This window comes from Fundulus heteroclitus, unplaced genomic scaffold (genome assembly GCF_011125445.2).
Source record: "Fundulus heteroclitus isolate FHET01 unplaced genomic scaffold, MU-UCD_Fhet_4.1 scaffold_129, whole genome shotgun sequence".
NCBI lineage: Eukaryota > Metazoa > Chordata > Actinopteri > Cyprinodontiformes > Fundulidae > Fundulus > Fundulus heteroclitus.
The window spans coordinates 503,636-529,320 of record NW_023396541.1 but is presented as its reverse complement, the minus strand read 5'-3'; the positions used below and the strand labels follow the sequence as shown (position 1 = coordinate 529,320).

At 38.1% G+C, this 25,685-nt stretch overlaps 3 protein-coding genes across 3 annotated transcripts; 1 reads left to right on the top strand and 2 right to left on the bottom strand.

Moving 5' to 3' along the window:
* Positions 1–400: 400 nt before the first annotated feature.
* On the bottom strand, positions 401–7,377 carry LOC118556261 (galactose-specific lectin nattectin-like). Its single transcript, XM_036129016.1, has 7 exons — positions 7,292–7,377; positions 5,312–5,374; positions 5,132–5,161; positions 4,921–5,024; positions 1,032–1,169; positions 841–949; positions 401–725 (listed from the first exon to the last, which is right to left on the bottom strand). The coding sequence occupies exons 1-7, from the start codon at positions 7,350–7,352 to the stop codon at positions 649–651; spliced, it is 582 nt and encodes a 193-aa protein (XP_035984909.1). The 5' UTR covers positions 7,353–7,377; the 3' UTR covers positions 401–648.
* A 3,816-nt stretch (positions 7,378–11,193) lies between these two features.
* Positions 11,194–18,768, top strand: LOC118558488. Its single transcript, XM_036129022.1, has 10 exons — positions 11,194–11,209; positions 12,264–12,324; positions 14,010–14,153; positions 14,298–14,356; positions 15,705–15,788; positions 16,701–16,781; positions 17,244–17,339; positions 17,975–18,070; positions 18,136–18,231; positions 18,361–18,768. Exons 2-10 carry the CDS (start codon positions 12,264–12,266, stop codon positions 18,367–18,369), a joined length of 726 nt encoding a protein of 241 aa, XP_035984915.1. The 5' UTR covers positions 11,194–11,209; the 3' UTR covers positions 18,370–18,768.
* Positions 18,769–21,738: 2,970 nt separating this feature from the next.
* Positions 21,739–25,392, bottom strand: LOC118558487. Its single transcript, XM_036129020.1, has 6 exons — positions 25,364–25,392; positions 24,963–25,232; positions 24,030–24,278; positions 23,071–23,184; positions 22,864–22,929; positions 21,739–22,506 (listed from the first exon to the last, which is right to left on the bottom strand). Exons 1-6 carry the CDS (start codon positions 25,365–25,367, stop codon positions 22,322–22,324), a joined length of 888 nt encoding a protein of 295 aa, XP_035984913.1. The 5' UTR covers positions 25,368–25,392; the 3' UTR covers positions 21,739–22,321.
* Between the last annotated feature and the right edge of the window lie 293 nt (positions 25,393–25,685).

Here is a 25,685-nt window from a genome sequence, read left to right as displayed (position 1 = left end):
TTTAATTTCTGGTAAGGGACTTTTTTTACTGTGAATAACAGGAAATAGCTAAACAATCACCCATGTTATCATTCCAGTGTTTTTTGAGACACAGAGCCAATAGTAGTTCAACAAATGTTCCTTTTGCTTTATTTGACCTCTGCTATGGTACACTAAAACATTCCAGAACTGGTCACTCTTTGGTTTCCAGTTATTATTACAAACAGAATTCAAACATGGCAATAATAAAAGATCAGGCAGTTTTCTTTAGTACCGTACCAATTTCTACTATAAAATCAAACTGGAAGTTGAACATTTCTATTCAGTTGTAGTTAGTGTAATGCTTTTTTTGTTTTGTCTTTTGCATGTTGCACCTTAATACGAGGAAAATGCCAGTGTTGTTTTTAAACAGAGACACGCATTTGTTAATGCTAAAGATTTTATTTGGTAAATGGTTAGACGTGTAAGGCGACTTTCTACAGTGTTAAAAACAGACGGCATCTGAACTTGCACTAGAATCAAAATCAAACTTTTATTTTAGTAAGCGATTGGGTTATTGTTTTGGTTACATTAAAGCAACAGAGCAGAAACACAGAAGGAAAACCCAGAAATAACACAGTAATGGCCACATTAGCCTGTGTCTGCTGAGGATTCGCTGTTCTTTCCAGACTAATAGAGAATGATCCCACAGACGGACGGGAGCTTCACGTCACACTGCTGGTCATCCAGACATCCTGAGCCGCTCCCTGTGGACAGAGAAAAACAACAATTATTTGGCCACAGAGGGTTGTATTGCTCTACTTTACATATCGCTGTTCTGCACAACGTTTTGCTCATGAATAGAAGTGACGTTTGATTTACCATCAAAACTGATCTGCAAACAGTTGTTCTCATGGTGGGCCGATTCTCCACGGCAGAACTTAGCAAAGCCATCAAAGACAGAATAATCCCCCCAGGACCAAGAAGAATCCTGCAAGATCAGATTAAACTGAGTTTAGTTTGGGTCTATTTATAAAATCTTGTTTTAAACTCTCTAGTGATGAATTAGCTACCCCTGATGCTTTGCTGCCTCCAACCCACACGTGTCCATCATGATGGCCGGCATTTTTCATCTCCTGATGGATCTCATCAGCTTGAGTGTCACTATACACAGCAGCGAATGAACCGTCCCCTTTGGAGTCACAGTTTTTCTAAAAGAAGGCAGAAGGCGTGCAGTGTTAAAAAGAACAGACATAGAGAACAGCAGCACTTAAGATAAGTTAGACTTCAACAGCCACATTCTAAATATTGTTTTTAAACGGCCAATCAAAATCAGCAGGCAGGTCTCTCAGAAAATGTATTGGCTGACAGTCATGTTCACATAAGTCAATGGTCACGTCTTTCTCATGCAACAAACCACAACATTACAGCTAGATTTTCTAGTTAGCTTTCACCTATAAATGGTTTGGGGATATCCCCCTAATTCTCCCCCCCTTTTGCCACTTTTCCAAGTAAAATTTCCAACTTTCTGCCAAGTTGGAAATTTAACACGGAATGCCCCCAGAGGTCAGAATTATTCAATTTCAAATTCAGATTTATTTATATAGCACCAATCCACAACACAATATGAGTTGAAAAATAACACAAAGCCCACTTTCAGGAATCAAGATGGCTGCTTCCTTCCTAAATATTGAGTATAACTTCATAATTTGACTGTTTTTAGAAGTTCTTTATTATTTAGGTAACATTTAGTCAGTCGTACAGATGCTACCTTTCAGTGATCATGTTTCAGTGCTGTTTATATGCACAAAATACTGTGCAGTACTGCGTTATTGTCATTGTTTTTATTTTAAAAGTGTAGAATTGCAGTTCTAGTTCAATTGAACAATTCAGCATGGCTTAAAAAGACAAAGATTTTGCAATTAAATGCTATTATAAAACACATTCTAAGACTTAGCTTGTCTATACTTGTACATTTCACAATGGCTTTGGCGTAAAGATCCATGTTTTTTTTTCTACTGTCAGGCGAGCAGGAAAATGGAACACTATCAACTGGGAGATGACGTCAGTGGAACGCATCGGTGCTTTGTTCTATGGAAGTGGGGAGGGCAGGGGCAAAGTCTGAGAGGTGTGCTGTTTGCACCAACAGATTGGAGGAACTCTGTGAGGAAACTCGAGTAATTTGCTGGAGATACAGAAGAGACCCTTAAACTGCAGCCTGTTGCAGCCGGTTGCTGCATGTGGTAACAGATTCAGCTCATTCCTGCGGTGATGTTCTTCTTTAAAAAGTTCCTGTCAGTTTAACAAACCTGCTTGAGTTGGCGCTAGGTAACATTTTGCATAAAGAAGAATGAAAGGTTTTGAGATTTTGCTGAATCTAGCTACAAAACGATAATTTGGCAACACTGCAAACCTCCCTGCAAACGCCTATATACAAACCGATTGACAGCTCTGGTTGGGCTGGCCAACCAGATACCATTGACAGACGGGGCCACCCCTATGGCCATGCCCCTGAGAATAAGCACAAGCTGAAGAAGCTGTTTGACCACAAACAATAGAAGGAATGAATGGGAAGCTTGAACGAAGCACAGCTGTTCCTGACATCATAAGCTCTTTTTTGGGAGAGAAAGAAAGGTCCAAAAATGTGAAAGTTTTAGGGAAAAATCTAAATTTCTGCAGTGAAGAGTCGTAGCCTTAAATCTTAAAAGTGAGAGCGCAATGGAAGCTGTGTTTTCATGTATGTATGAGTGTTAGCCTCCCCACAGAGAGGGATGTGAAGACCAATATCTATGCCTTGTGGACTGATCCAGTCATACATGCACAGTACATCTGTTACTGATGACTGTTGCTTGAAGCTTGGTGCCTTCCTGTTTGATTTTAATGAAACAATATGAAATAAAGGCTTATGCCGCAAACCATGTGACCTGCACTTAGTGTCAGGTGTTACAGGGTGGAGTCTGAGGCAGGCAGCAGGTCTGCATTAGCTTGAAGAGCAGAGGCAAACACAGGAATGAAGTCCTGGCTCACTGTGGCACCTCTAAATCTAAAAGTCTTCTTCTATGCTTCATTTTAAGATGACATATAGAGGAAGTTATCTTCTTTTATGCATTGTGCTGCATATGCGCACCTGGCTTGTGGCCTCTGCTTCATTCATTCTGGCAAATATGCTCAATTGGCTAAAACCAGAGAAACTTTAATTTAAGGTAGACATCTAAGGTCAAAGTTAGTGATGAAGGAGGAGAGGAACCAAGAGAGAGGGAGAGGAATATGAGCCAACAGAGGAGAGGATTGCAACGGATCCAGGAGAGGAAAAGGAGTGAGAATCAGAAAATGTCTCTAGCTCCCACCTCTTCTTCACTTTGTTTACATCAGTAGAAGGGAAATTGAATTTGGGCTGAAAGTTGTATTTACAAGATTAAATTGAGACTCTAGGTCTCTCTATCGATCGAGCAGCGCCGCCATGGTGCTGTGAGCATAGGTGCAGTTCATTTTACATATGGACTTTTAGCGCATATTCAGATAAGAACATGGAAACCGGGGCTGCAGGGGGGCTAAGATGTGTTGCCATGGCCGTGTTTACCTGCTGAATGTAACTGCTGTGAAACAAGCAGGACATAACTTTTTATTTCTTAGATTATTTTACTTTGGCGCTCTGTTATTTTTACTCTATGCTGCTCTACACCCGCCTGAGTCAAACTCAGATTTAGAAGCTGGTACATGAAATAAATAAAGTGAGAACACACACAGGTGGATCATCAGAGTTGAGTCCATGAATCCACCTGGATGGGCTCTGCTTCAGAGGCGTTTCAGGTTTTCTGTTGGGGTGTGACCGATCTGAGCATCTCTTTCTTTCTCTGACTCCAACTGAGCCACCGATGCACCTGAAAATCCTCAGGATGCTGTGTGTGACTTCAAATTCTGTTCAAAGGTTATTTCCATAGCCTTTGTTATGATGGTTGTTGTAACTGCAATTTTCTTTCTTTCTTTTTTTTTTTTTTCTTTTACATGTGTTCTGGTCATTTGAGCATGACTAAACATGCCCCCTTTATACAAGAGCTCATTGCTTGTTTTTTGTTGTTGTTGTTGTTGTTTTTAAGATTGAAGGTGCACCAACCCAGTTTGGACACAGAAGGGGCTTCCTAAAAAGTTTGGGAACCGCTGATCTAGACCACCGCAGAGTTAGATTTTGAAAGATAACCGCACAGATTTTGTCTTTGATCAGTCAGATTTTGTTTCTGATGCATTTCAACAGAAGAAAAATGTTCTATAGCGGAAACCCAGCCTGGTCTTTGTTTATTTGTTTTGGACTTTTCTGCACTAAATAGTTTCCTCTCCCCTTAGCCTCTTCCCTGTGAGAACCAGCTGCTTACTCTACTCATTCTGGGGGTTCCTCGGTACACATCGACTGTTCTGATCATCCCCCACTTTCATCATCTGGTTCGTCTTGTCACTGCCTGCAACCCCTGGTCAGTCTGTTTCTGCTTGCCTGCCTCACCTGCCATTACTCATCCGTCCAGACTGGTTTTGTCTGCCTGTGTTGTTTATTATTAATCATCCTTGCAATAAACTTATTTTTTTAAACTTAACTCTGTGTAGGGCTGAATGTCGGGTTCACCAGTATTACCTATTCCACAGCCTCTTAGTCCTATGCAGGTGACTGTGACTAAATTCGTAGAACAAGGGACCCATTTTCTTTCCAGCACTTATTTATGTTTCTATTAAATTTATAAAGCATATCTTATTAATTATATTTCATTAGGTGTATAATGCTTGAATTAAGCAGTCTTTTATGAGATATTTGGTAAATTAAAATTGAAAACTTATTGAAAACTATTATTACATTTTTTTTTTAAAAACACCATTGATAAATAATGAGAAGTGTTTCATATAAGTACTGTGAACTGTTTATACAGCTATATAAGGTTTTGTTTTAAACGATTTTAGTCTTAAGAAGTCTGTTACCTTGGCCTCCTCCCAGGTCATTTTTTCAGGAACAAAAAGGAGACACTGAGTGCTGTGCATTGTCCATCCTTCAGGGCAAGTGAAGCCATAAGGATTATTTCCCTCTGTGAATAAATACAGATATAAGCATTATATTACATCTGACAGTTTATAATATTTTGAATACATATAATGAGTGATTGACAAAATAGTAAAAATAAAAACTACTGACCAGTTCCATGCATCCAGTCCAAACCGTAATCTCAAACGACAAATATAAACATTTTGTCTGTCATATTTATGTCGACAAGTTAAAGTTTCATAAATGCAGTTAAACAGTATTAGAACCATACAAAATGTCCTTATTTTTTATGTTGACATGATGTACAAATAATAGTGTTAATAGATTCACCTGCAGGTAAAGAGGTGTCACCTCCTGGAGGTGTAGTCAGAGGATAGCCAGTGACTGGAAGGTCTGCAGACACAGAATGAAAAGTAGTTGAACACATGCTTGACTTAAAAAATAAATAAATAAACACACACACACATATATATATATATATATATATAAAAACAAAATGTTCTTGTGTCTGACTTCATCTTCCCCAGTTTTATATATTCTACAACTAAGTTACATGTATTTTTTGTGTATCCTGACAATAATATATTTTGTGAGTATTTTGTTTCATTTCATTGTTTTATTTGATCCTATTTAATTTACTTTCATTGCAGAAATGGCCTTTTAAAGCTAAGTTGTGCGACTTTCGGAATAATTTTCTGCAGCACCTCCTGAAAATGTCCAATCTAATTTAATCTGGTTTATTTATATAGTGCTCATTCAGAATTTTAGAATGCAGGTTTAGGAAACTTGAGTATTACCAACAGTCAATGGCTACATTCCACCGGCTTCCAACTGTCCCGTGTTAGCCGGTACGGCCCCTATTTTGAGCCAAATTTAAATGTCCCCGATTTGACACTCCTTTTACCATATTTTGATTGCAGCCTGCAATTTGTATATACAAACACTAGACAGCACTCCACGCCTTACTTTCCCAGACCACACAAAAAAGCTTGAGGATCAGGATAGGAGATGTGATAGGCATTGTAAAACCTAAGCCTGTGGACCTGCATTATCACACTAAATATGTTTAAAAGTGTTAAATCTAAATTAATTTAACAGTCTCTGAAGCTCAACTGCAGCTCTAAGGTCAGCAACTGTTGGGCTTTGTGTATTAATGCATGAGTGGTAAGGGCGTGGCAAGGTCCAGGTTGACTGATATGAGCAAACACAGCAGTTTGCAGCCAGTTATAGAGACAAGGGTGTTCAGATTCTCCTACTCTGGAAGCCCTTTTCAATTGTTCCGGACGGGACTCGCTGTCCGACCAAGAAGTTTGTCAGATACAGCCAAACCCAGCTTTGTGTAGAGGCCAAAACAACTTTATGCATCATAAAAGGAGGGTTGGAGTCCTTGTCAGGCTGATTCAGACAGAGAACAATCAAATGGAAGTGTAATCAGAAATTGAATGAAAACAGGTTAAGAGGAGTTTTACCTTGTCGTGAAATGGCAAACTAGAAGGCGAAGGTTGTGTTTTAATCCGTGGATTTTTGGTGGTCATTTGTGTTTTTGTTTTGGCTGTTTCTCTGTTAATGTTTCAAAACTATTGCCATATTCGGTTAAATTCTCTGTGTTCATTATTGTTATAAAGGTAATGCCATAAAATAAATGCATAAACTAGACCCCCTCCCACCCCCCACACACACCTTTCCTTGGATTTCCTGTATTACTCTCCTCCACAGCTGTTCTACATACACAGATTAGCCAATCCTGCATCCAGTCTCATTCTCCATCTTTACCTCAGTATTTAAGATCTTTGATTAACACTAATCATTGCCAGTTCATCCTGTTTTTTCTGCATGTTCTCTGAGTCCTACTCTCCTTGTTTTCTGTGTCTGTTATTAAGTTCATGTTGGTATATTGACCTGGTTCCAACCACACAGTACAAGGTAGGTTGTGGCAATGAAATACAGTTACAATTACAGGATTATGAAACAGGGCCTTTACCATGAAAACATTAAGGAATCCATTGAAATGAAAGATAACAAAAAGAAAATAGTGAACTATTGTTTTAAACTGGTCCATGTCCAAATTGCTCACCAGGCAGCAAATAAATGTTTGTAAATGTAATGCAGCCCTAGAATAGACAATCTACTATAGATGAACAAATAGCCTACAATCTCTCTGTTTATCTCAGTTTTATTCTCAAAAGCAAATAATATGGAGAGGCTTATAGATTTTAAATTTGCTACAGTGTAGTTACTGTTCATTTAACTGCAAAGACAAAAAGAAAACTCGAGGACATTACTCTACACATTTCTGCAGTAAATACTTACAGAGCACATGGGCCAAAGTCAGACAGATAAATCCAAAGCAAGACACACTCAGAAACTTCATGTTGGAGATGAATTAACCGCAACCTGTGGTGACAAATTCATTATGATGTGCAAAACCAAAAGCACATAAAACTGAGCGAACAATGAAGAACATCAACATATTTGTGGTACAGAATTACCTTATTTTCCTTCCTCTCCAGTGAGTCTCAGCCTGCAGCCTCAGTCTAGCTTTGCAAGATTTTCTATGGTGAGCCAGAAGGGACACCCTTCCCCTCTAAATACCTCAGTCCACAGGCACTGAAACAGGATCGGACATCCTCATTCAGTACCAACAAAGACAGCAAGGTAAACATATTTAATCTTTCTAATAACCCTTAGTAACAGTTATTAGAATGGACGACCTGTTTCACAGGAATCTAACAAATTGTAGCACTGAACAAACAACACCCTTGATAAATATTCAGTGACATCTTAACCATGTATTTACTCAACATTCAATAAAATGGAAGACTACATGTGACAAAAGGGAAACCCGAAAACTAAATGGGTACTGTTAAGCACCAACTTGCCTATGATACATTTAGGTTTAAAGTAATCTTTAAATTTTACAGAATATTTTTCATCTTACTGGAAGTGATATCAATGTCTAAAATGAGAAAGATGGTAGAGGGAGCTGGAGATCAGGGTGATGGCATAAGGCACATTCAAACTACAAGTGAGAAAACTCACACCATGTCTTGTTTTCTTTCTGACAGAGATATTTTGGACCGGGCCCAACAAAGTCACGCAGTTGCAATGCATCGTTTCAGGGCCCGTGTTGCACTGATATGATCAGATGACGCCAGGCTTGTTTGATGAGTCAAGAAATGTGTTTGTTGCTTTTTCGTTGACATGATCTCAAGGAGTGATAGTGATAGGCAGAAGGATCACATCACCAGCCTTTTCAAGGAAACAGGGAACAGATTTAATCTGAAGACGATGGAATGAAGGGAAGCTTGTTTTTAAGGACAGAGCACTGAAAGGTGCCTCACATTATCCCCTCTGAGTTCACTTACCAGTCACAGATTAGTTACAGGTGGGTGGACCAGTTCCCTAGTTCCGAGATGGCGGACCACACAAACACAGCAACCGTTCCTGTTATTTTATTTTTTTTAACTCTCTGTAAGTCTTACTGTGGTCAATGTATTGGACAGGAAACAGGTGAATAATACTGATAAATAAAATAGCTTTTTTTATCTGAGAGAAAATTCAGAAAATTCAGTAGCATTGAGAATGTTCCATGTCACCACAGATTTAGACAAATTAAAAATCCTACATTTTCCCACATTCATTAGGTAAACATTTCAGAAACATTAAATAAAAAAATAGAGTTACAAACAGCTTCAACAATTGTACTCAAGTAAGATTAGCTCTACTTCACCATGTTTTTGGGGGTTGCTGGGGACAGCCCCAGCTACCCCCATCACCCTCTGTGACTCCACCATTGACACTGTGGAGTCTTTCCGCTTCCTGGTAACTTTCATCTCCCAGGACCTAAAGTGGGAGCTGAACATCAACTCCCTCACCAAGAAAGCCCAGCAGAGGATGTACTTCCTGAAGAAGGCAGCTGAAGAAATTCAACCTGCCAAGGACAATGATGGTGCAGTTCTACTCCTCCATCATTGAGTCCATCCTCACCTCCTCCATCACCATCTGGTACGCTGGTGCCACCGCTAAGGACAAGGGCAGACTGCAGCGTGTCATCAGGTCTGCAGAGAAAGTGATTGGCTGCAATCTTCCATCTCTCCGGGACCTGTACGCCTCCAGGACTCTGAGGCGTGCAGGGAAGATTTTGGCTGATCCCTCACACCCGAGTCACAGACTATTTCAGACACTTCCCTCTGGCACGAGGCTGCGGTCCATCAGGACCAAAACCTCACGCCACAAGAACAGTTTTTTCCCATCTGCTACCGGTCTTATGAACAAGGCCAAGAGCCGCCCCTGAAACTGGACACTGTCTCTCTCCCCCGTTCAGGGCTTACAAGCTTCTCACGCACAGTTTACTGAGTGTATATAGCTTCAGTATATATATCCATTTTATTTTATTGTATTTCTATTTTTTGTCTGCACCATCAATACCTAGTCAAATTCCTTGTAAGTGCAAACCTACTTGGAGATTAAACTTGATTCTGATTCTGATTTTTACTCAAGTAACAGTAAAAAGTAGTCAGCCACAAAATTTCTCAAGTAAGAGTAAAAAAAGTATTCAGTAAGAGGGCTACTCAAGTACTGAGTAAATATAACTTTTGATTATTTAATCAGACAAAATATAAGCTTATGTGCAAATTCTGGTATCTTAAGGAGAAAAGATATTTTTAAGACACTAAAGACAAAAGAAACACATTTTTTGAAATTGCTGTTTGAACATTTGAAAGCAATACCTACAGCAGTTAATGTACATACGGTATGCTAGACCAGCTCAAAGTACTTCCAATGACAATATCTACTATTTACTGTATGTTCATTTCGCCAACAATTGGCTCAATGAGCTCAGCAGTCTGAAAATATTTTCAAAATACCAAAGCTTGTGTACAAATAAGAAGTCTCACTTTAACATAAGCTTTAGGTTTTTGTCTCTCTGGTGCATTTTGGTTAAAACAAATCTGTTCTTTATGCATGAAGTTACAAATTTTACCCAAGTAAGAGTAGCGATACTTGAGTAATAATATGACTCAAGTAAAAGTACAGCGTAATAAAACTACTCCTAAAAGTACATTTTATTCAAAAAGTTAGTCACGTAAATGTAACTGAGTAAATGTAACGAGTTACTACCCATTTGTGGTTGTTAGGGTTATCATCCCCTGCTGAAAATCAAATGAAACACCAGCACAGTTCATACGCTTACAAACATCTTCTGGTTCCGCAGGTTTTTGATTCGATGAGGAATTATTTACCCTACCTCTCACGTGCTAATGTCTATTTGCACAATTTTAACTTCTCGGGGAGTGGTTGTTTGGACATTCATGGGAGTTGCACAGTTCTTTAACTTGAACATCTCAATTTTTGCTAATGTCTATTTGCAATTTCTTTTCATTCCTCAGGGAGCGTTCGTCTGATACATTCATGCAATAACACAGTACGTTACATCGTTCTATAAAGTGAATGCTGCCTGTCTTTTTTGACTCGAACATTTAAAGCTCATGAGATGCTAAGGATTATTTGCACGTTTTCAGGTTCTCTGGGAGCGTTGTCGGTGCATTAGACCTGAACAACAGCCCATTTTTGTTTTTGAGTCATGTGTGGATCTGTTTCAGTTCTTTGTTATGGTTACAAAATGACAATAAAGACTCTTGTTCCTCGATTCTCAATATACCCGTGCAAATTCTTAATTATCCGGGTCATCGCAACAGCGAACAGGCCTCCAATTTAAGCCTGCTTGCCGATTCTCGATATAGTTACAAACTTCAAACTGTGGCATAAGCAATGATGCAGAGTCAGTGTTTATAAGGTCTCAGTAAGCGGTACCGTACAACATTGATATTGCTGCTGCTGTTTTCTTTACAAAGTGAGGAAAAACCCATGCCTTACATTTCTCTTTTTTAATCTTTCCACCTGCTGGATTAATTTGTTCAGGAACACTCTCTAGAAGATGTAATTGTCTTTGCTAGACTTAAATCAGGAAAAAGTTTCCTCATAGCAATGATGTGTCCAACCAACAACTACTCAACCAGTTTATCTGATTAAATAGTTTCATTTTTAAAGTGAAAACAGGCCAAAACTACTCGGGCATTTTGCAGCACATTCTTCAGTAAAATCTGCTTCAATTCTGAGGAAATTGCTCCTTTGTTGCCAGCAGGGGCTTTCCTTCCTTTTTATGTGGAGTATAAATGCTGAAGAGTCAAAGTCGTGAACTGGAAATGGATCGTCTGCATTCTGAAGGTAAGTTTGGTCCTTTCTCATACCTACACGATGGAAATACTGGATTAATAGTCACTGCTTGATGCCTCAAGTGTTAGATGTTGTGTTTACCTGGAAAACAAATCACAGCAATTAATGGTCACAAAACAAAACAACTGGACTTATTTCCAAGGTTTGACGAGCAAAACTTCTTCAAACTTCGAAAATAAGTCCAGTTGTTTTTTGTTTTTTTGTAACTTTTTTGGATTATTAGACTCATATAATATGGATTGTTTGATGTATTTGTTTATTTGACTCATTTCTGTTTATTTTTATAATTCATGATTTGAATTCTTGTAAAACATGTGATGAAATATATATAAATAATTTAATATGTGCTGTTTCAAAGTGGATCTGGACTACATATAATCAGATGTACTTTTCACAGCTGCTCTGTCATAATGTATTAATTTATTTATTTGCATTACTTGTTTGCTGACTTATTCATATAGTATAGTAAAAACATGAATCTACAAATGGTAACAAATGGTTTTTGTTTCAAAAAACATTTGTTACTTTCATCCTGTGAAACAACCTGTCGTTGTTTACTGTTAACAAAAGATGTGCTTTTTACCTAAAACTTTGAAATGTCAGATTAAGTTTTAGTGTAGAAAAATAATAAACGTTTTTCTGTTTGTTTTGTCCAAGTAAACACATTTATTTTTCTGTATTATATCTCTTTCATTTAAAAAAAATCAAAACATCTAAAGTTCTGTAAATCATCCAGACTTATAGATGTGTGATCTGTAAACAAATCGAACGCCAGTGTTTGAGGTGTTATTAAGATGATAAACGCTGAGTTCATGTAGTTTGTTTGCACATCCTATCTGCGGTCCATTCTATTTGACACATCATGTTGAAATATCTAAAGTAAGTATACCAAGATTAATATTTGAAGTTCTGGCTGAATAAGAACAGGAACACCCAAACGGAGAAAGTTGCAGTTCTGCAAAAGACATGGTTTGAACATGTAAGGCCTAAAGAGCTACGTCCAGTAGGAAAAAAATTAATATCCTCTTTTTTTATATGTTTACAGATGGATTCAAGTCTAACACAGTACTTGTTGTCGGTCATCCAAAGCCTACCTGTCTCCACAGGTAAATGTCCGCAGCGAGCGTTTGTCAGTTTTATTGCTTTGTTTGTTCTCTGTCTTCCAGCTTTAACCATTCTGTTTCCACATTTATTCACATCACAAAACCTATTTGGCTTTAACTCGAAAGGGCAAGGTTAATTAACTTTATGGCACCACCAAAACAACATGCATGTTTTTCTTTTTTCTTTTTAAATATCTTAGTACGGAGAACATCAAGTTACCTCAGTGGCTACAATTTTTTTACTAAAGTGAGTCACTGTTTGGTTTTCATGCCAAGGGGGGAAGATTAGTTGCGGTGTTAGAGTGTTTGATTGGCTGGTGGTGCTTATTTAACACATGAGCTACATTTACATGGACAAAAATGATCGGAATAAAGGGCCGATCACAATAAAAAGCCGTCATTTAAAGCCAATCAGAATTAAAGGGATGGTTTATGTGGACTGATAATCCAATCGAAATGCATGGAAACGCTTGTTAGGCTCAAATTAGTCTGAATGTCGCAAACTAATCAGAGTGCGCATGTGAGCAAAACTGTCAAGGCTCCCGATACAAGCTTTCTATTTGAAACATTAAAAGAGCTCAAAATTATTATTTACGCATTAACGTTTCAACCGTAATTAAAACCTGGTGCAAGTCCAGCCTGGGCGCTCAAGACAAACTTGTTTAACGCTGCTTTGTTTACTGTTTTTGTCGTTCAGCAATGACAGAAGTTCTTCTTCTTCCCTGTTTCTCTTTTTATTAGGGAAATTTGATAACTACTCATATTAGAGTGGTTGGATTCCAAATAAAGCCAGGTGCATATAAATGCACATTACAATTGGATTAATTGATTGTGTGCCAATATAAATGGTACGATCCAATTATTATTTTTTTATCTGAAAACATTTCAATCCGATCATGACATTTCCGTGCATGTAAACATAGCTATGGAGGAGTATTTATTATTTTACTGTAAGACCTGTGAATGTGGGCCCATCAAGCCTCCATAAAATAAAATGCAACCTCTTATTTTAATGCACTCCTGATGAACTACGCCGATTTCTTGCCATTACTTAACATTGCATTTATACACATATATTCAAAACAAGAGCTACCTGTGAAGTTAATGAAAAAAGGATTTCTTTAGAATAAAATTCAGTTTCTCATGTTGAGCTAGACATGTTAGCTTTTGGGATAAAAAACACAAAACAGCAGCATTGTGATTAACAGAGACTATAATATATGGAGCTGGATCGGGTTCTTCCAAAGGCCCTATTTCTGTTGTGAAACACACTCCTGCTTACCGTATAATTGCTATTTTTGATATCTTGAATAGATAGTGTGATAACTATTTTTCATCCAGGCAAAGGTTTGGTTTCTCTTGCTGGAACATATCATTAAACAATAATTCCCCCCTTTGCTGTAACTTTGAGACCGACCTCAACAGCGCCATCTGCTGTCCTAATTCAGGTTTTGTAATAATCTGTCAAAACGTGCTCCTACATCTTCCTTTCCCTTCACCATCAGCAACGATAGCGACACCAAAGATATCCAGCTCTTGTGTTCTGAAGACTTGATGTTTAAGTTCACTATTTCTGACAATTCTGCGATGTTCCAAGCAGAAACACATTTTTGATCGGCTCATTCAATTTGAAAAAGTAGGAGTGTTTATGTCATGGTATCTTTTTCCCGCTTGTTTTATCATTTCAGAGATGTTCTTGCAGGAACACCTTCATGTTCTCCTCCAGGATGTGTCCCCCTATTTTATGGGATTGGCCGCTACGCTAATGTCCGTTCTGTTCGCCGTCGTTGTGACTTATAAATGGAGAAGAAACAAAAACAACAAGTTACCAAGTAATTGCAAGATGTTATATGACATATAATAAATGTAATGTTTTTGTCTAAGTGGTTAAATAGTAATTATATGATGCAATGAACTGTGAAAATCAGGACCTGAAGGTGACTAATTAACTGACATGGACTCTGTGTGTCTGACAGAAAAACATAAAGATGAAACTAAAGACACGACAGGAGGCCAAAAGAGTAAGAAGAATTCTGTAAGTGGAAAAGATTTAGTAAGAAACCTAAAGCAGCCCTTTGGGAAAGAAAAGTTCAACTCTGATCTACAGAAACGACAAAGTCTAGGTCGGCTGTGCTGTGGGATCTGAAATCAACACAGGTTGTGAATGTGGGGATCTGAGGATATAACAAAAAAAAGACAATTTACAACCTCTATTACAGGAGTAATAGCATATATATTTATAAGCTATTACTCCTGTAATTTCCGAATATATTGCGTTTTATTGCCATCAAAACAACTGTTTATAAATTAGATAATATTTTACATATTTTGTACAATATGTCTGTCTGGCTCTCTTGGCACCCTTTGAAAAGAGAAGATGTACTCTGGAGAACTATTTAAGACACTTAAATGACAATTATAGTGACTACACTATAATTACAGTTCACAACAGTTGAAGAGCAGAAGTAGCAGAAGAACTGTAGTTCTTCTGCTACCAGATGGCAGCAGAATGCCTCCAAACGGTAATTTTGGGTTAAGTTGGGGAATCGTAGGCCTCTTCAGTAATGTTTTGAAAAGTTATTTTACTTATTTTAGTTTAAGCTCATTTACGATTCTCTAGTCAGAACATGTGCAGCATTTCCTTCCAAAGTTGCATCCATCGGCGGCAGCCCTGCCCTGTGCTGTGGTTCTTGACTGTGTTTTTGCACATGCATCCTGTTTAGCTGCCCCTCTGAACAGGTTGGCTCCATCCCTGGTGCACTTGAGAAGCTTAAGCAACACCACTCAGGGTAGTGTGGGTGTTTTCGCCTTAGGTTAGACTAATTCGTCTAATTAGACACAACCAGTTTCAAGGACGGGAATGTGTGTACTGTTCAGGGAACTGTCTAAGGATTTAAATCAGGTAGGGATGTACAGAGACACAGCTAGTAAGACATAGTAGATCATTTAATTTAGTGATTACAGGGGCTTGGATTGGATGCCTGTGCAGAGTAACAGGGGTTGGACCCTTTTTTCATGTTTTGCTCACTTTTTTCACTGAGATTTATATTAACTGGCATTTCAGTTGCGTTAAAGTCGACTCTTTTGATCTGCCACCCATTCAGCGGCCCATCCGGTTGGAACAGGGTGGGCTCGTGACTTGATTCAGCCACCTCTGGCCAAGAGGAAGAGCACCTTCTGGATTTTACTATAGCTTGTACAGTTGAAATTAGTTGTGTAGTTTTATCTGAGATAAGTTTGATTGAACTGGAACGGGATATTGCATGTATTTGCATTTAAACTGAACCTAATGCCTTTATTGAAATGATGTATTTTTCTAATCTGCAACTACAAAAATGTACTCTGTACAGCTTCTTCTCTTCTCTGAATTTTTTTCTCCAAAGACGAAGATGGCGACTCCAACCCAGCGAATGCAGGACTACCAGCAGTCACTGAAGATCATCTTGGCAATGAAGCGGATATATAGAGTACCACAGACACACTAAAACACGAGTTAATGCCTGGTGAAAACACTGTTTGACTGCTCCACTGCTTGTTGTGGTTCCCATTCTCCTACGTCCACTGTTTAGACTGCAAACAATGCGGTAGTAGTTAAAGCCACAATGACATTTGGATTTGCTTTGAACTGCTTTTTAAGGCATTAGAAGACAATACGATGATTTGGGAGGGGGGGTTTGTCATGGGGCCAGAAAAAAAAAAAAACACTGGGTTTTTTCGGCCAGTGGCACTGAAATTTAAATTCAGTGCAAATTTAAATTTGCACTGAGATAAAACTCTAAAGTATGATGCAAAGTTTAATCCGTTACTGGGGTGCCGTCACAAATTTTAGGCCCCATGACGAAAAAAAAACCAAAACATATATATCAATGGAGTATTTATGTGAGTAAAAAGTGTGAGTGTCAGTCATCTAAAAGCCAGGATTCCATCTTTTCCAGGAGAACTTTTTATATCAAACTAAAGTTACAAATTGTATCTTCCTCTTACCTATGAGTATGTTGTAGAAACGTGCCAAAATGTGTGTTTTTTCACCATGGGGATAAATAATAATTGTAAATTTCCTGCTGCTTTATGTCAAATTGCTATGCAAATTGTAAAGAAAATATTTAAATTTGGATAAAGACATGAAAAACTGAATTGACCAATCAAAAGCTGCAAATAACAGCTGTAGACAGAACAATTTGCAAATAGCTCTGAAAATTTATCAAGGATTAAAATACCATGACAACCCTGCAGTGATGTCAATAAGACATTTTGATGTTAGGATCATTCCACCTGCTGTAGGACAAACAAAGAAGATGTATTATTTTGCAGCTACACCTGAATTCAGGTTTGTTTCCACGAGAGAAATGAGACGTTAAATTGTCGTTTTGTGTTCTTAGCTGGAAGACCAAATCAATGTAAGTGACACCCTTCAAAAGACGATGGAGAATGACCTCAAGGCTGCAAGAAAAGATCTGGAGGTGAGAGGAAGAGTTTCAATAGTCTTTCATATCTCCTATTAGTCTGAGAATATTGAACCTTCTGTGAGCTTTGGTGCAATATATATATATATATATATATATATATATATATATATATATATATATATATATATTTTGTTTAGAAATAAAAGTTCAAAGTTTCCAGGTGCCCTTTTAGATTCAAAATTACAAGATAATCATATTTAAGCGTGATTTATTATGACCAATATTCAAACTCAGCACAAGGAAAAGAGTCTTGTACTACATCCTATAGTAATAATAATAGTAATAATAATAATAATAATAATAATAATAATAATAATAATAATAATATGTAGTTATACTGCCTTCAAAGTGTGAAATTTGAAGTCAATGTGTCATATGAAACTCCAGGAGGAAAAACCTGAATAATGGTCAAGAAATATGTTATTTTTCAATATGCATTTTTGTGTCTGATCGCAGAAGATCGACCAGCAGCCTGAAGAATCTGAGGGGCTGAAGGCCACGCAACTTGAACTGGAGAGCAAGATGTCAGAGATCAGGGACCTCCGTAAAAAGGTAACACGACATGTTTACGTCTTCATCTGTGAAAAACGTTCTTCAGTTTACATCAGCTAACATTTCCCATGCTCTCCTTCTCATCAGTACACACTGAGGGAACTAAAACAATACACAACCCAGTTATTTCTGTCTACTTTTAATTCAAAATATTATTTAATACTAGACAAATATGAGATTTTGTTGAAATTTATAATGGTGTCACTTGGATTAAGTCTTCCATATCCTTTATGTTGCTACTATGCTCCTAACAAACTCTATGAGCTTTAGCATCCCATCACCTTAAATGTGTTCTTTATGGCAAAATAATGCTGCTAAGTCACCTGCTTATTTCTTCCTTTATTCACGACAAGCAAAGAAGACACAAAAAATATTTTTACCTGAGGCAAAAAGTCCCCCTGAAGTAAAAATAATTCTTTTGGAGTTTGATAGAATATACATTTCCTCTGTGTACCACTAGAGAGAGCTATACTACAATTGTGAGAACAAAATCGTTTATACAGTTATTAGTTATGAATGATTTAATCTCATAGTTGTTATTTAAACAGTAAAAACATGAATTTGGAAGAATTAAATATATAAAATATTTAGTTTCTTGTTTGTGTTTTTATTCTTATTTTGAAACTTTTCTTTAGCTGCAAGAAGCCAAGCTTCATTCCGAGGCTCTCGCAGAGAAGAACCGGCAGAAGGAGGCTTATTTGACTGAAATAAAGGAAAGATACAAGCAGGAGGTAAGACAGTAGAACCACAGGCTTTTATCTGCAGGAGCGTCAAATAAAATATATTGAGGTTCCAGTTTAGGAAAAAAATCTATGAAGAGCAGCAGTGGAGGGAGGAGATTGACGAAGAGGTGGAGATTCTGAAGAAGAAGCTGGAGAAGAAGCAGAGCGAGGTTCATTTCTGTTTTATAACTTGTCTCTCAGGTTTTTTGAAAACATCAGGATCAAGCTCTAAGTGACAAACTTTGTAAATCTGAAGTGTTTTTCTTTGACAGATTGCTTCACATAATCTTTCCCTTCAGGTACGTTGAGTCCACTCAGGAGCAGAATCTGTGTCCAATGGAGACGAAGTCTTAACGATGGCAGAGGAAGAGGAAATCAGAAGCAGAAAATTCCTAAATCTACCCGGTGAAAAAGCTGAACTTCCCCAGTTAGCTGATGACAACTCAGCGACTGCCTTTTTATTTACAGCTTGAAAATGAGTCAATTTACTGACTTTATTGTATTAGATGATGATGGAAGATATTGAGATGCCTTGATGTGTAAATATTTAGTTTATCATAATCATCTAAGTGTATATATTGTGACAAGAGTAAATTATATTTAAAAGAACATGAAGCAGGTTTGGAATTCTTGTATGACTTTATGTTGACATTTTCACTTTTTCATATCTAGTGTGTATTTTATTAAAATATGTGTTATCTTATAAATATGTTATTATTAGCTTTTCGTTTTAGGGAGGTGTACTATGGCGCAACGAAGAAGAAACATGGAAATACTCTTTGACAATCCAATGCAAGATTCAGTTCTGAACCAGCTCCCTTTTTTAAAGACCTTTCTCTAGTAAATATAAACAAAACAGACACATTTTGTCAACTAATTTCTTAATCCACCCACACACAAATACAGGCATGCTGTTTCCAAACTCAAGCTGACAATCGTGACGGAATGCTGCGTTCTTGTCTTGTTTTTTTTTATCTTCATTTTATCTTTATCAACAACAGATGATGTACATACAGACGTTATGAGCAACTGAAAACCCTCAGGGGAAAGCTGACGTGGGACAGTATAAGTGTAAAAGAAAGAAAACTGCCATAAAAGATGGTGATAGTTTAAAAATACGGCAATACGTTAATCAAAGACCAAACGACTAAAATGGAAAACCATCGTTGTTTTGGGAGCAAGTAGCTGCATGCACAATACGTGTTCTGCCCATCACCACTCATCTATTTTTCTTTAAATACATTTTGACATCTCTTATAGCAGCTACTCTAGTAAAAAAACATAAAAAACATACATGTGTTGTCATTTGATAGCCATGATCACATCATAACAATAAATAACCACCAAAATTGTGATTTCATGTATTATTTTCACCAGGAAAAGATTATAGGTCAGTCAGTAGTCTGGGTTTTATCTTACATGAATGACCATACGGTTGTTAGTTACAATATTCCTTTCTTCTGTTCCTCTTTCATGCATAAAATTTGTCCCTTTTTCACCTTGCAGACAAGACTGACTCTGTACTTCTCCTTTCCACCCTTTGTTCTCCCTGATTGCTCCAACTGAGACGAGGCTGATGGAAAGAAATTAACGAGTATGGTGACAAATGAGAAAATAGATGATCTAAGTTTAATTCATAATAAAATAGAAGGTGCAGGAGGGGTATTCAAGAGAGTATTTGTGTTTGATGCAGCGATTCAATGGCTCCTAAAATAATGCATATTCTTTCAGTTCACAGTGATTAGTTCGTAATTCCTGTTTTCCTCCTGTTGAGAGGGGGGAGAAAGAGAGACAGAGGGAGTGTCTCTCGTTTGAGGACGACTCCAACAAACAGAGCTTCACACTTTCACCAGAAGAACAGCAGAAAGGGAAACCTAAATGCTCAGGCTGGCACTCATCCCTGCTTTTAAACCGGCCCCTCCCGTTGAAACTCCCCTTCAACGGGAAGGAAAAACCTCCAGCAGAGCCAGAACCAGGCTCAGTGTGAACGCTCATCTGCCTCGACCCACTGGGGCTTAGAGAAGACAGAGCAGAGACACAGAAAGCACAGAAGCTCACATTGACCCAGGAGTACTTTCTATGTTAGATGGTAATAGAAGATTATCTGCCTCCCCTGGATGATGTCACAGCTAACAGAACACCAGACTAGGTGTACCTTCTATGAAGAGAAAAATGACAGTGAACAAAAAGTTAAAAGTTTTTTAGCTTAATTAATGATCAGACGAAGGGTTCTGTTACCTGGAGGCAGCGCTGAGGTTTTCCCTGTTTTCGCTCACAGCGGCAGATTCCTACAGCAAGAACTGGAATCTGCAGCAAAGGACTTTTAGAGAAGGTGATAAAAAAATTAAACAGAAAAGCAGTGAAGCGAAAGGATTTGCATTCTGGCCAAAGGTTGAGTATTGGCTGCACCTCTGATGTCACTGCAACCACAACTTCCTGTTTAAATCGCACTCCTCTATGTAGAAATGTAGCAGCACAACCCAATAACTGAACCTGCTCTGCCTTGTGTTTTTAAAGGGGCTTCACTGTGATACAGACACATGCATGATTCTAAAAACTTTAAACATACAGTATCTCCAAAGGCAGAGTTGCCTCTTGATAGTTTTAAGATAAAAAAAACACTAAGGTATACATTTTAAAATAAATGTCCACCTGAATCTGTTAACCTAGTCTTTCATTCTTGCAGTTTATTGTGCAGTTTGTGGTTTTTGCAGTGGCAAGTCCAAGCCAGCCCCAGCCAACAGAAATTATCTGTTTTCTCATCAGTAGTGTGTTGTCTTCCTGTAACATTGCATTACTTTAGGTTAGGAAATTAAAGCATGTACTGGTACATCACTATGCCTAACCTAAAACATGAGGTTGTGTTAAGGGATGTGAACGAAGGGGAGAATTGTGTTTTTACGTTTCTTGACAAAATAACTTCAGTTGGGGTTCAACAGAGTTGTCCAACGTCTGCATAATTTGAATGATTACAAATTTACAAAATCACCTTAAAACTGTAGGGTAAAGCTTCCAGTTAAACCATGTGCCCCTTACTGCTGCCTGACTTCACTCAGAGTTTGATCTGCTCTGATACAACAAACCATGAACAGAGTGTTTGAGAGAAAGGTCAACTTTTCTTCTTATCCATCTCTCTGTAAGTCTACAGGTTTTATGTCTCTGTCCACATTACGTTCCAACAACATTCAAGACTTTTTGTTTCATCGATGCAAAGAAATAGAACAGGAGGTATTTTAATTTTTTTTTTATTATTTTAATTGAACTCATTTAAGTTAATGCTGACTGTAACACCCAGTGGTAAATGACATTTTTCACACAGAGCTTGAATGTTCAAAGGTAGTTGCGTAGTCACGCATTTTGACCATAAAAAGAAAATACACAACCAAACATATGTTCAACTTCAAATAACACAACACCAAGTGTTGACCCTAATAGTGTTAAACTAAGCGTTTACTTAGTCCTTTTTGAGCCTGAAAAGAATTTTGCAATCAGCAGACAAAAACGTTGATGTGCCGTCTGCCAGCAGCACTGCGGATCTATTAGAAAGCAAGACTGCGGCAGTTTTTGCAGCTGAAGCTAGCAGACCTTTCTGCAAATCCTCGCAGTAAACTGACAGCCTGACATGATCGAAAACCAACCCAATCAACATGGTAAGGAGTACTTTTAATTTTCGCACCTCTGCTCGGCTCCATTCCTTCTTGTTTACTCTTTGCCGAAATGTACGATATAATACTTCTGATCATGTGGTCTTGTTATGGTATATTTGCCCAAAAGCGCTTTGTTTACCAGCAAATAGAGCAAAAACAAAGTTTAAAACGCAGAAACAACATATAATGAGCAAACAGGGAGCCATAATTTAATTGGAAAACCTTTGTGTGCAACCAGAGGGAGCTACTGGTGTAGGAATCCGTAGTACGGGACTACGCCCCTTAATGGGAGACGTGCAGTCAAAATAGAAATCAAAATATAAATCCCACAAGTGTACGAAAAGTTATTTAGAGAAGCAAACATGTCACAAGTTTCTAATTAAGATATCCGACTCCAGGTTACAGATGTTATTATTGCTTGAACAGTGATTCATCAGTTTCATCCGTTTTGTTTTTTGTCAACAATCTCTTTTGCAACATTTGAACACAGATTTTCCCAATTGACAGAAGAAAAAATGCATAACTTTGAAAATAAACTTTGTTGACAGACTCTTCTAACTCTTATGATCTCTCCTTATAATGTTATAAACTGTAATCTATTCAACATTTGGTCTTAATTACTCCAGTTTAAAGTCGAGTCATATTTTCTGCACGAACATGAAAAGGTTTGCCCTTTGTTCCCGTCCTGTCTGCGGGCTTTATAAGTCACAACTCTTCCCCGAGTGAATCCGGGTCTGAGGACTGGTCTGTATACAGCCACAGTGGAGAATACAGAGGAGCGCCCCCTCTGGAGAGGACCTGAAAAATATCAGCCAACAGTCCAAAAAAAGTAAAAAAAAACATTAGCTGGATTAAGGTGTTAGAAACACAACATTTTAACCACAGGCTTACTGTTTTTCACCTTCTTTATTGTTTGTTATACTAAATTAATTTAGCTTCTCTCTTTTAATTTGAATTGATTGAAACAGGCTTTGAAGGCTCTTATACTTAAACCAAGCTTATAGGATAATGTTGAAAATCATAGACGTAGAAGCATCTTATTTTAATAGGTTTTGATGTTTTATAGAATAAAGCTTGTGACCTAAAGGACATCCTGTTGATCTGACCAAAATTAGAAACATGTTACGTCCTATCCTGAGTGTTTAAGAGGTTTACCTTTTATTCTGCATGTGTCTTTGTTGATTGTCGCAGTATACAGCACAGCTGAAGATTCACGTTTATCTGCTGAACAGAACAAGTTTAGTTCGGATCACAGTCACTTGCAGCTTAAATAGAAATTTAAAAAAAAGATTTGCGGATATTTCAGGATTAACGTGGACACTTTCTCTGCTCCAAACAAAGTAAAAGTGTGTCGTGTCTGACCTTGGGGGTTTCTCCACAGACAGATAAGCATCATTACGAAAAGTGAGACGCTGGTGACCATCACAGGAAGCACGATGTTTCCAGAGAGAGGGCGGTGCGACTCAGGAAGTCCTGCTTCTGAACAGAAAAAACACAACTTAGGGTCTCCAGCAGACAGATCATGTCTGATCTAAGTGCTCAAAAGCACTGGAGATGTTTCATCCCTCATGTAGAAACAGCAAAAGCTGTTAAATGACCTTTTTAGCGGAGAAACCCCTTTATGAAACAATTTAAACATAAGTTGCCTTTTGTTGAAATATTTATCTTATATACAGACTAATTTGGCTTAATCCATGTCTACTAGAATCAGTTTAGCTTCCAGATATCACCCTCAATTATTTTAGGGTTTCCAGATCGCTTTATCTACTCCGTACAAAATTTGCAATAACAACAGATGTAGAGGCAGTTTGTGGTAGTTGCTTTAAGCTGTGTCTTGTGTTTATTTGAAGCAACAGACATGACCGTCACTATGTGTTGCTCGATATGCAAATCACAATAAAGGATAATCTGTAACATCTGTTGAAATATGAAAGATGACAACAAAACTCGTAAACATGGGGGGGCATGAGTTAGGAGCGGGGCCCAGAGGTAGACTGAACTTATTGAGTTTTCTAATTAAGAACAGACGGTCTACAGAGAAGTACAAGGTGGTCCAGATAAGGAACCAATGCACAAACTTGTACATGTATCTTTCAAAGCTTTAGTTATTTTTTCACTTTGCATCATGCCAAGCAGTCAGTAACCTTTTTGTGTTTTCATAGGGTTTTACGTCCTGTTTTTGTGCGTTGAAATGAAATGACGATGCAAACCGGCAACTGGTCATTTGCTTTTAAGTGTAAAAAAACAAAGTCAGCTAAAGATGAGCTAAATATTTCACCCACTAGATTCCAAAGGAAAGACGCTTTCCTGGTGCCACTGACCTCTGACGCTCAGCCAGCTCTCTGGGGATTCTCCAACTTCATGCATGAGGCACTTGTAGAGTCCTTCGTCGGACTTAGAAACACGGAGCAGGGTTATGCTTCCTGTCCAGCTGCTGCCGATGAAAAAATCATCTTTAAAAAACTTAGCTAGGGGACTTTCAGATAACGTCGTCCTGGTACTACATCGCAGATCGAGATCTTCTCCCTCCATCACTGGAAGTGCAGGACTCTCAAGGATCAATTCACCGTCTGAATAATAAGAAAAAAACATTTCTGTCATTAATACTGCTCTTTGCTAAATGCTAGTTTGTGTATCCTTTACCAAAAACCAGAGGAGTAGGTTAAAAAGCAACAAAACTTGCTTCACAGTTGCCTGACAGGAGAACCATGAGTCCTGCACATTTCCTGTCAAGTCTTTTTCTTTATAGCTCACAACCTTTACTTGGAAGGTGACGTACGCAGGTTTCAGGCCTCATTTTGTGCGCACTCAAGCTTTAGAAGCGAGGCGCCTGAACTTTCAAACATTGACCTGACTGCGGTACGGGAACGGACAGTTAGGTCTCCAAGCTGCAGCTCTGGAGCAGCATGCCCCCTGATTTTCTTCTCCTCGTCACTATAACTCCTCTTCGTATCAGTTCACTGTGGAAATGAAGACCTTGATTCTCTCTTTGCGAGTAGCCACTGTGCTATGCGCCAAAAGCTGAAGTCTGGGTCCCTATTTTAACGTCCCCACCCTGTCCGTTTTGGGCTTTTGGAAATAAGTCCTCTATAACCCCGAAAAACAATTTTGAATTCAAACAGTGTTAGAATTTTCTTTTCACAAACAACAAGGGTATCTAGACTTCTGTCAAACGTTTACATTAGAATCCTACAAAAAAAAGCCTTCTGATCCAATCAACAGCATCAGAACGAAGAGTTTAATGAATTTCTTACCAGTGACGGTGATGTTGATGGCATTGCTGCTCCTCCCAGCCTCAGATTCACACCAGTAGACTCCAGAGTCTAGCTCATAAAGTTCACTTAGGAAGCAGGTAGATTCGTTTCTCCCGGTAAAATATGACGGACAGGGGGAGTTTATGCATCTGGATGTGTTCCTTTTCACTGTCCATGCAGCGGGGTTTCCCTGCTGATCACAGTTCAAACTGAAGGAGACAGATTCATACTGGAAGAACTGCGATCTGTTTGGAAGGACCTGAAGACAAGCTGTGGAGATGTAGTTTAAAAATGCCGTCACTGACCAGTTTATATGTGGATTTTATCAGAGATTTCATTACTTTTTTTTTTTTAAAAAGCACACAAATGTAACTCCTTTTCACAACATGTGTATTACTTACCCATAACAGCGCACAGCGTCGTGGTCTCCATTCTGCATAATGGCTGAAGAGTGGCCTGAATACTGGCTGCAGCAGAGTCACTGCGACCACAACTTCCTCTTTAAGTGTAAAACTTCTTATACAAACATCATACCTGAAGTATCACCATGTAAAATAGACCCAGTCTAAAAATAAAACCTGCTCTGATTGGCTTTTTCATCATTTAGAGACAGCAATATAATAGCTACACACAATGAAGTGTATTTTGGTAAAACCAAGTCAAAATTATGAAACATGATTATGTAACATGATCATTAAAGGTGTTATAGAGGGACCTTTTTCC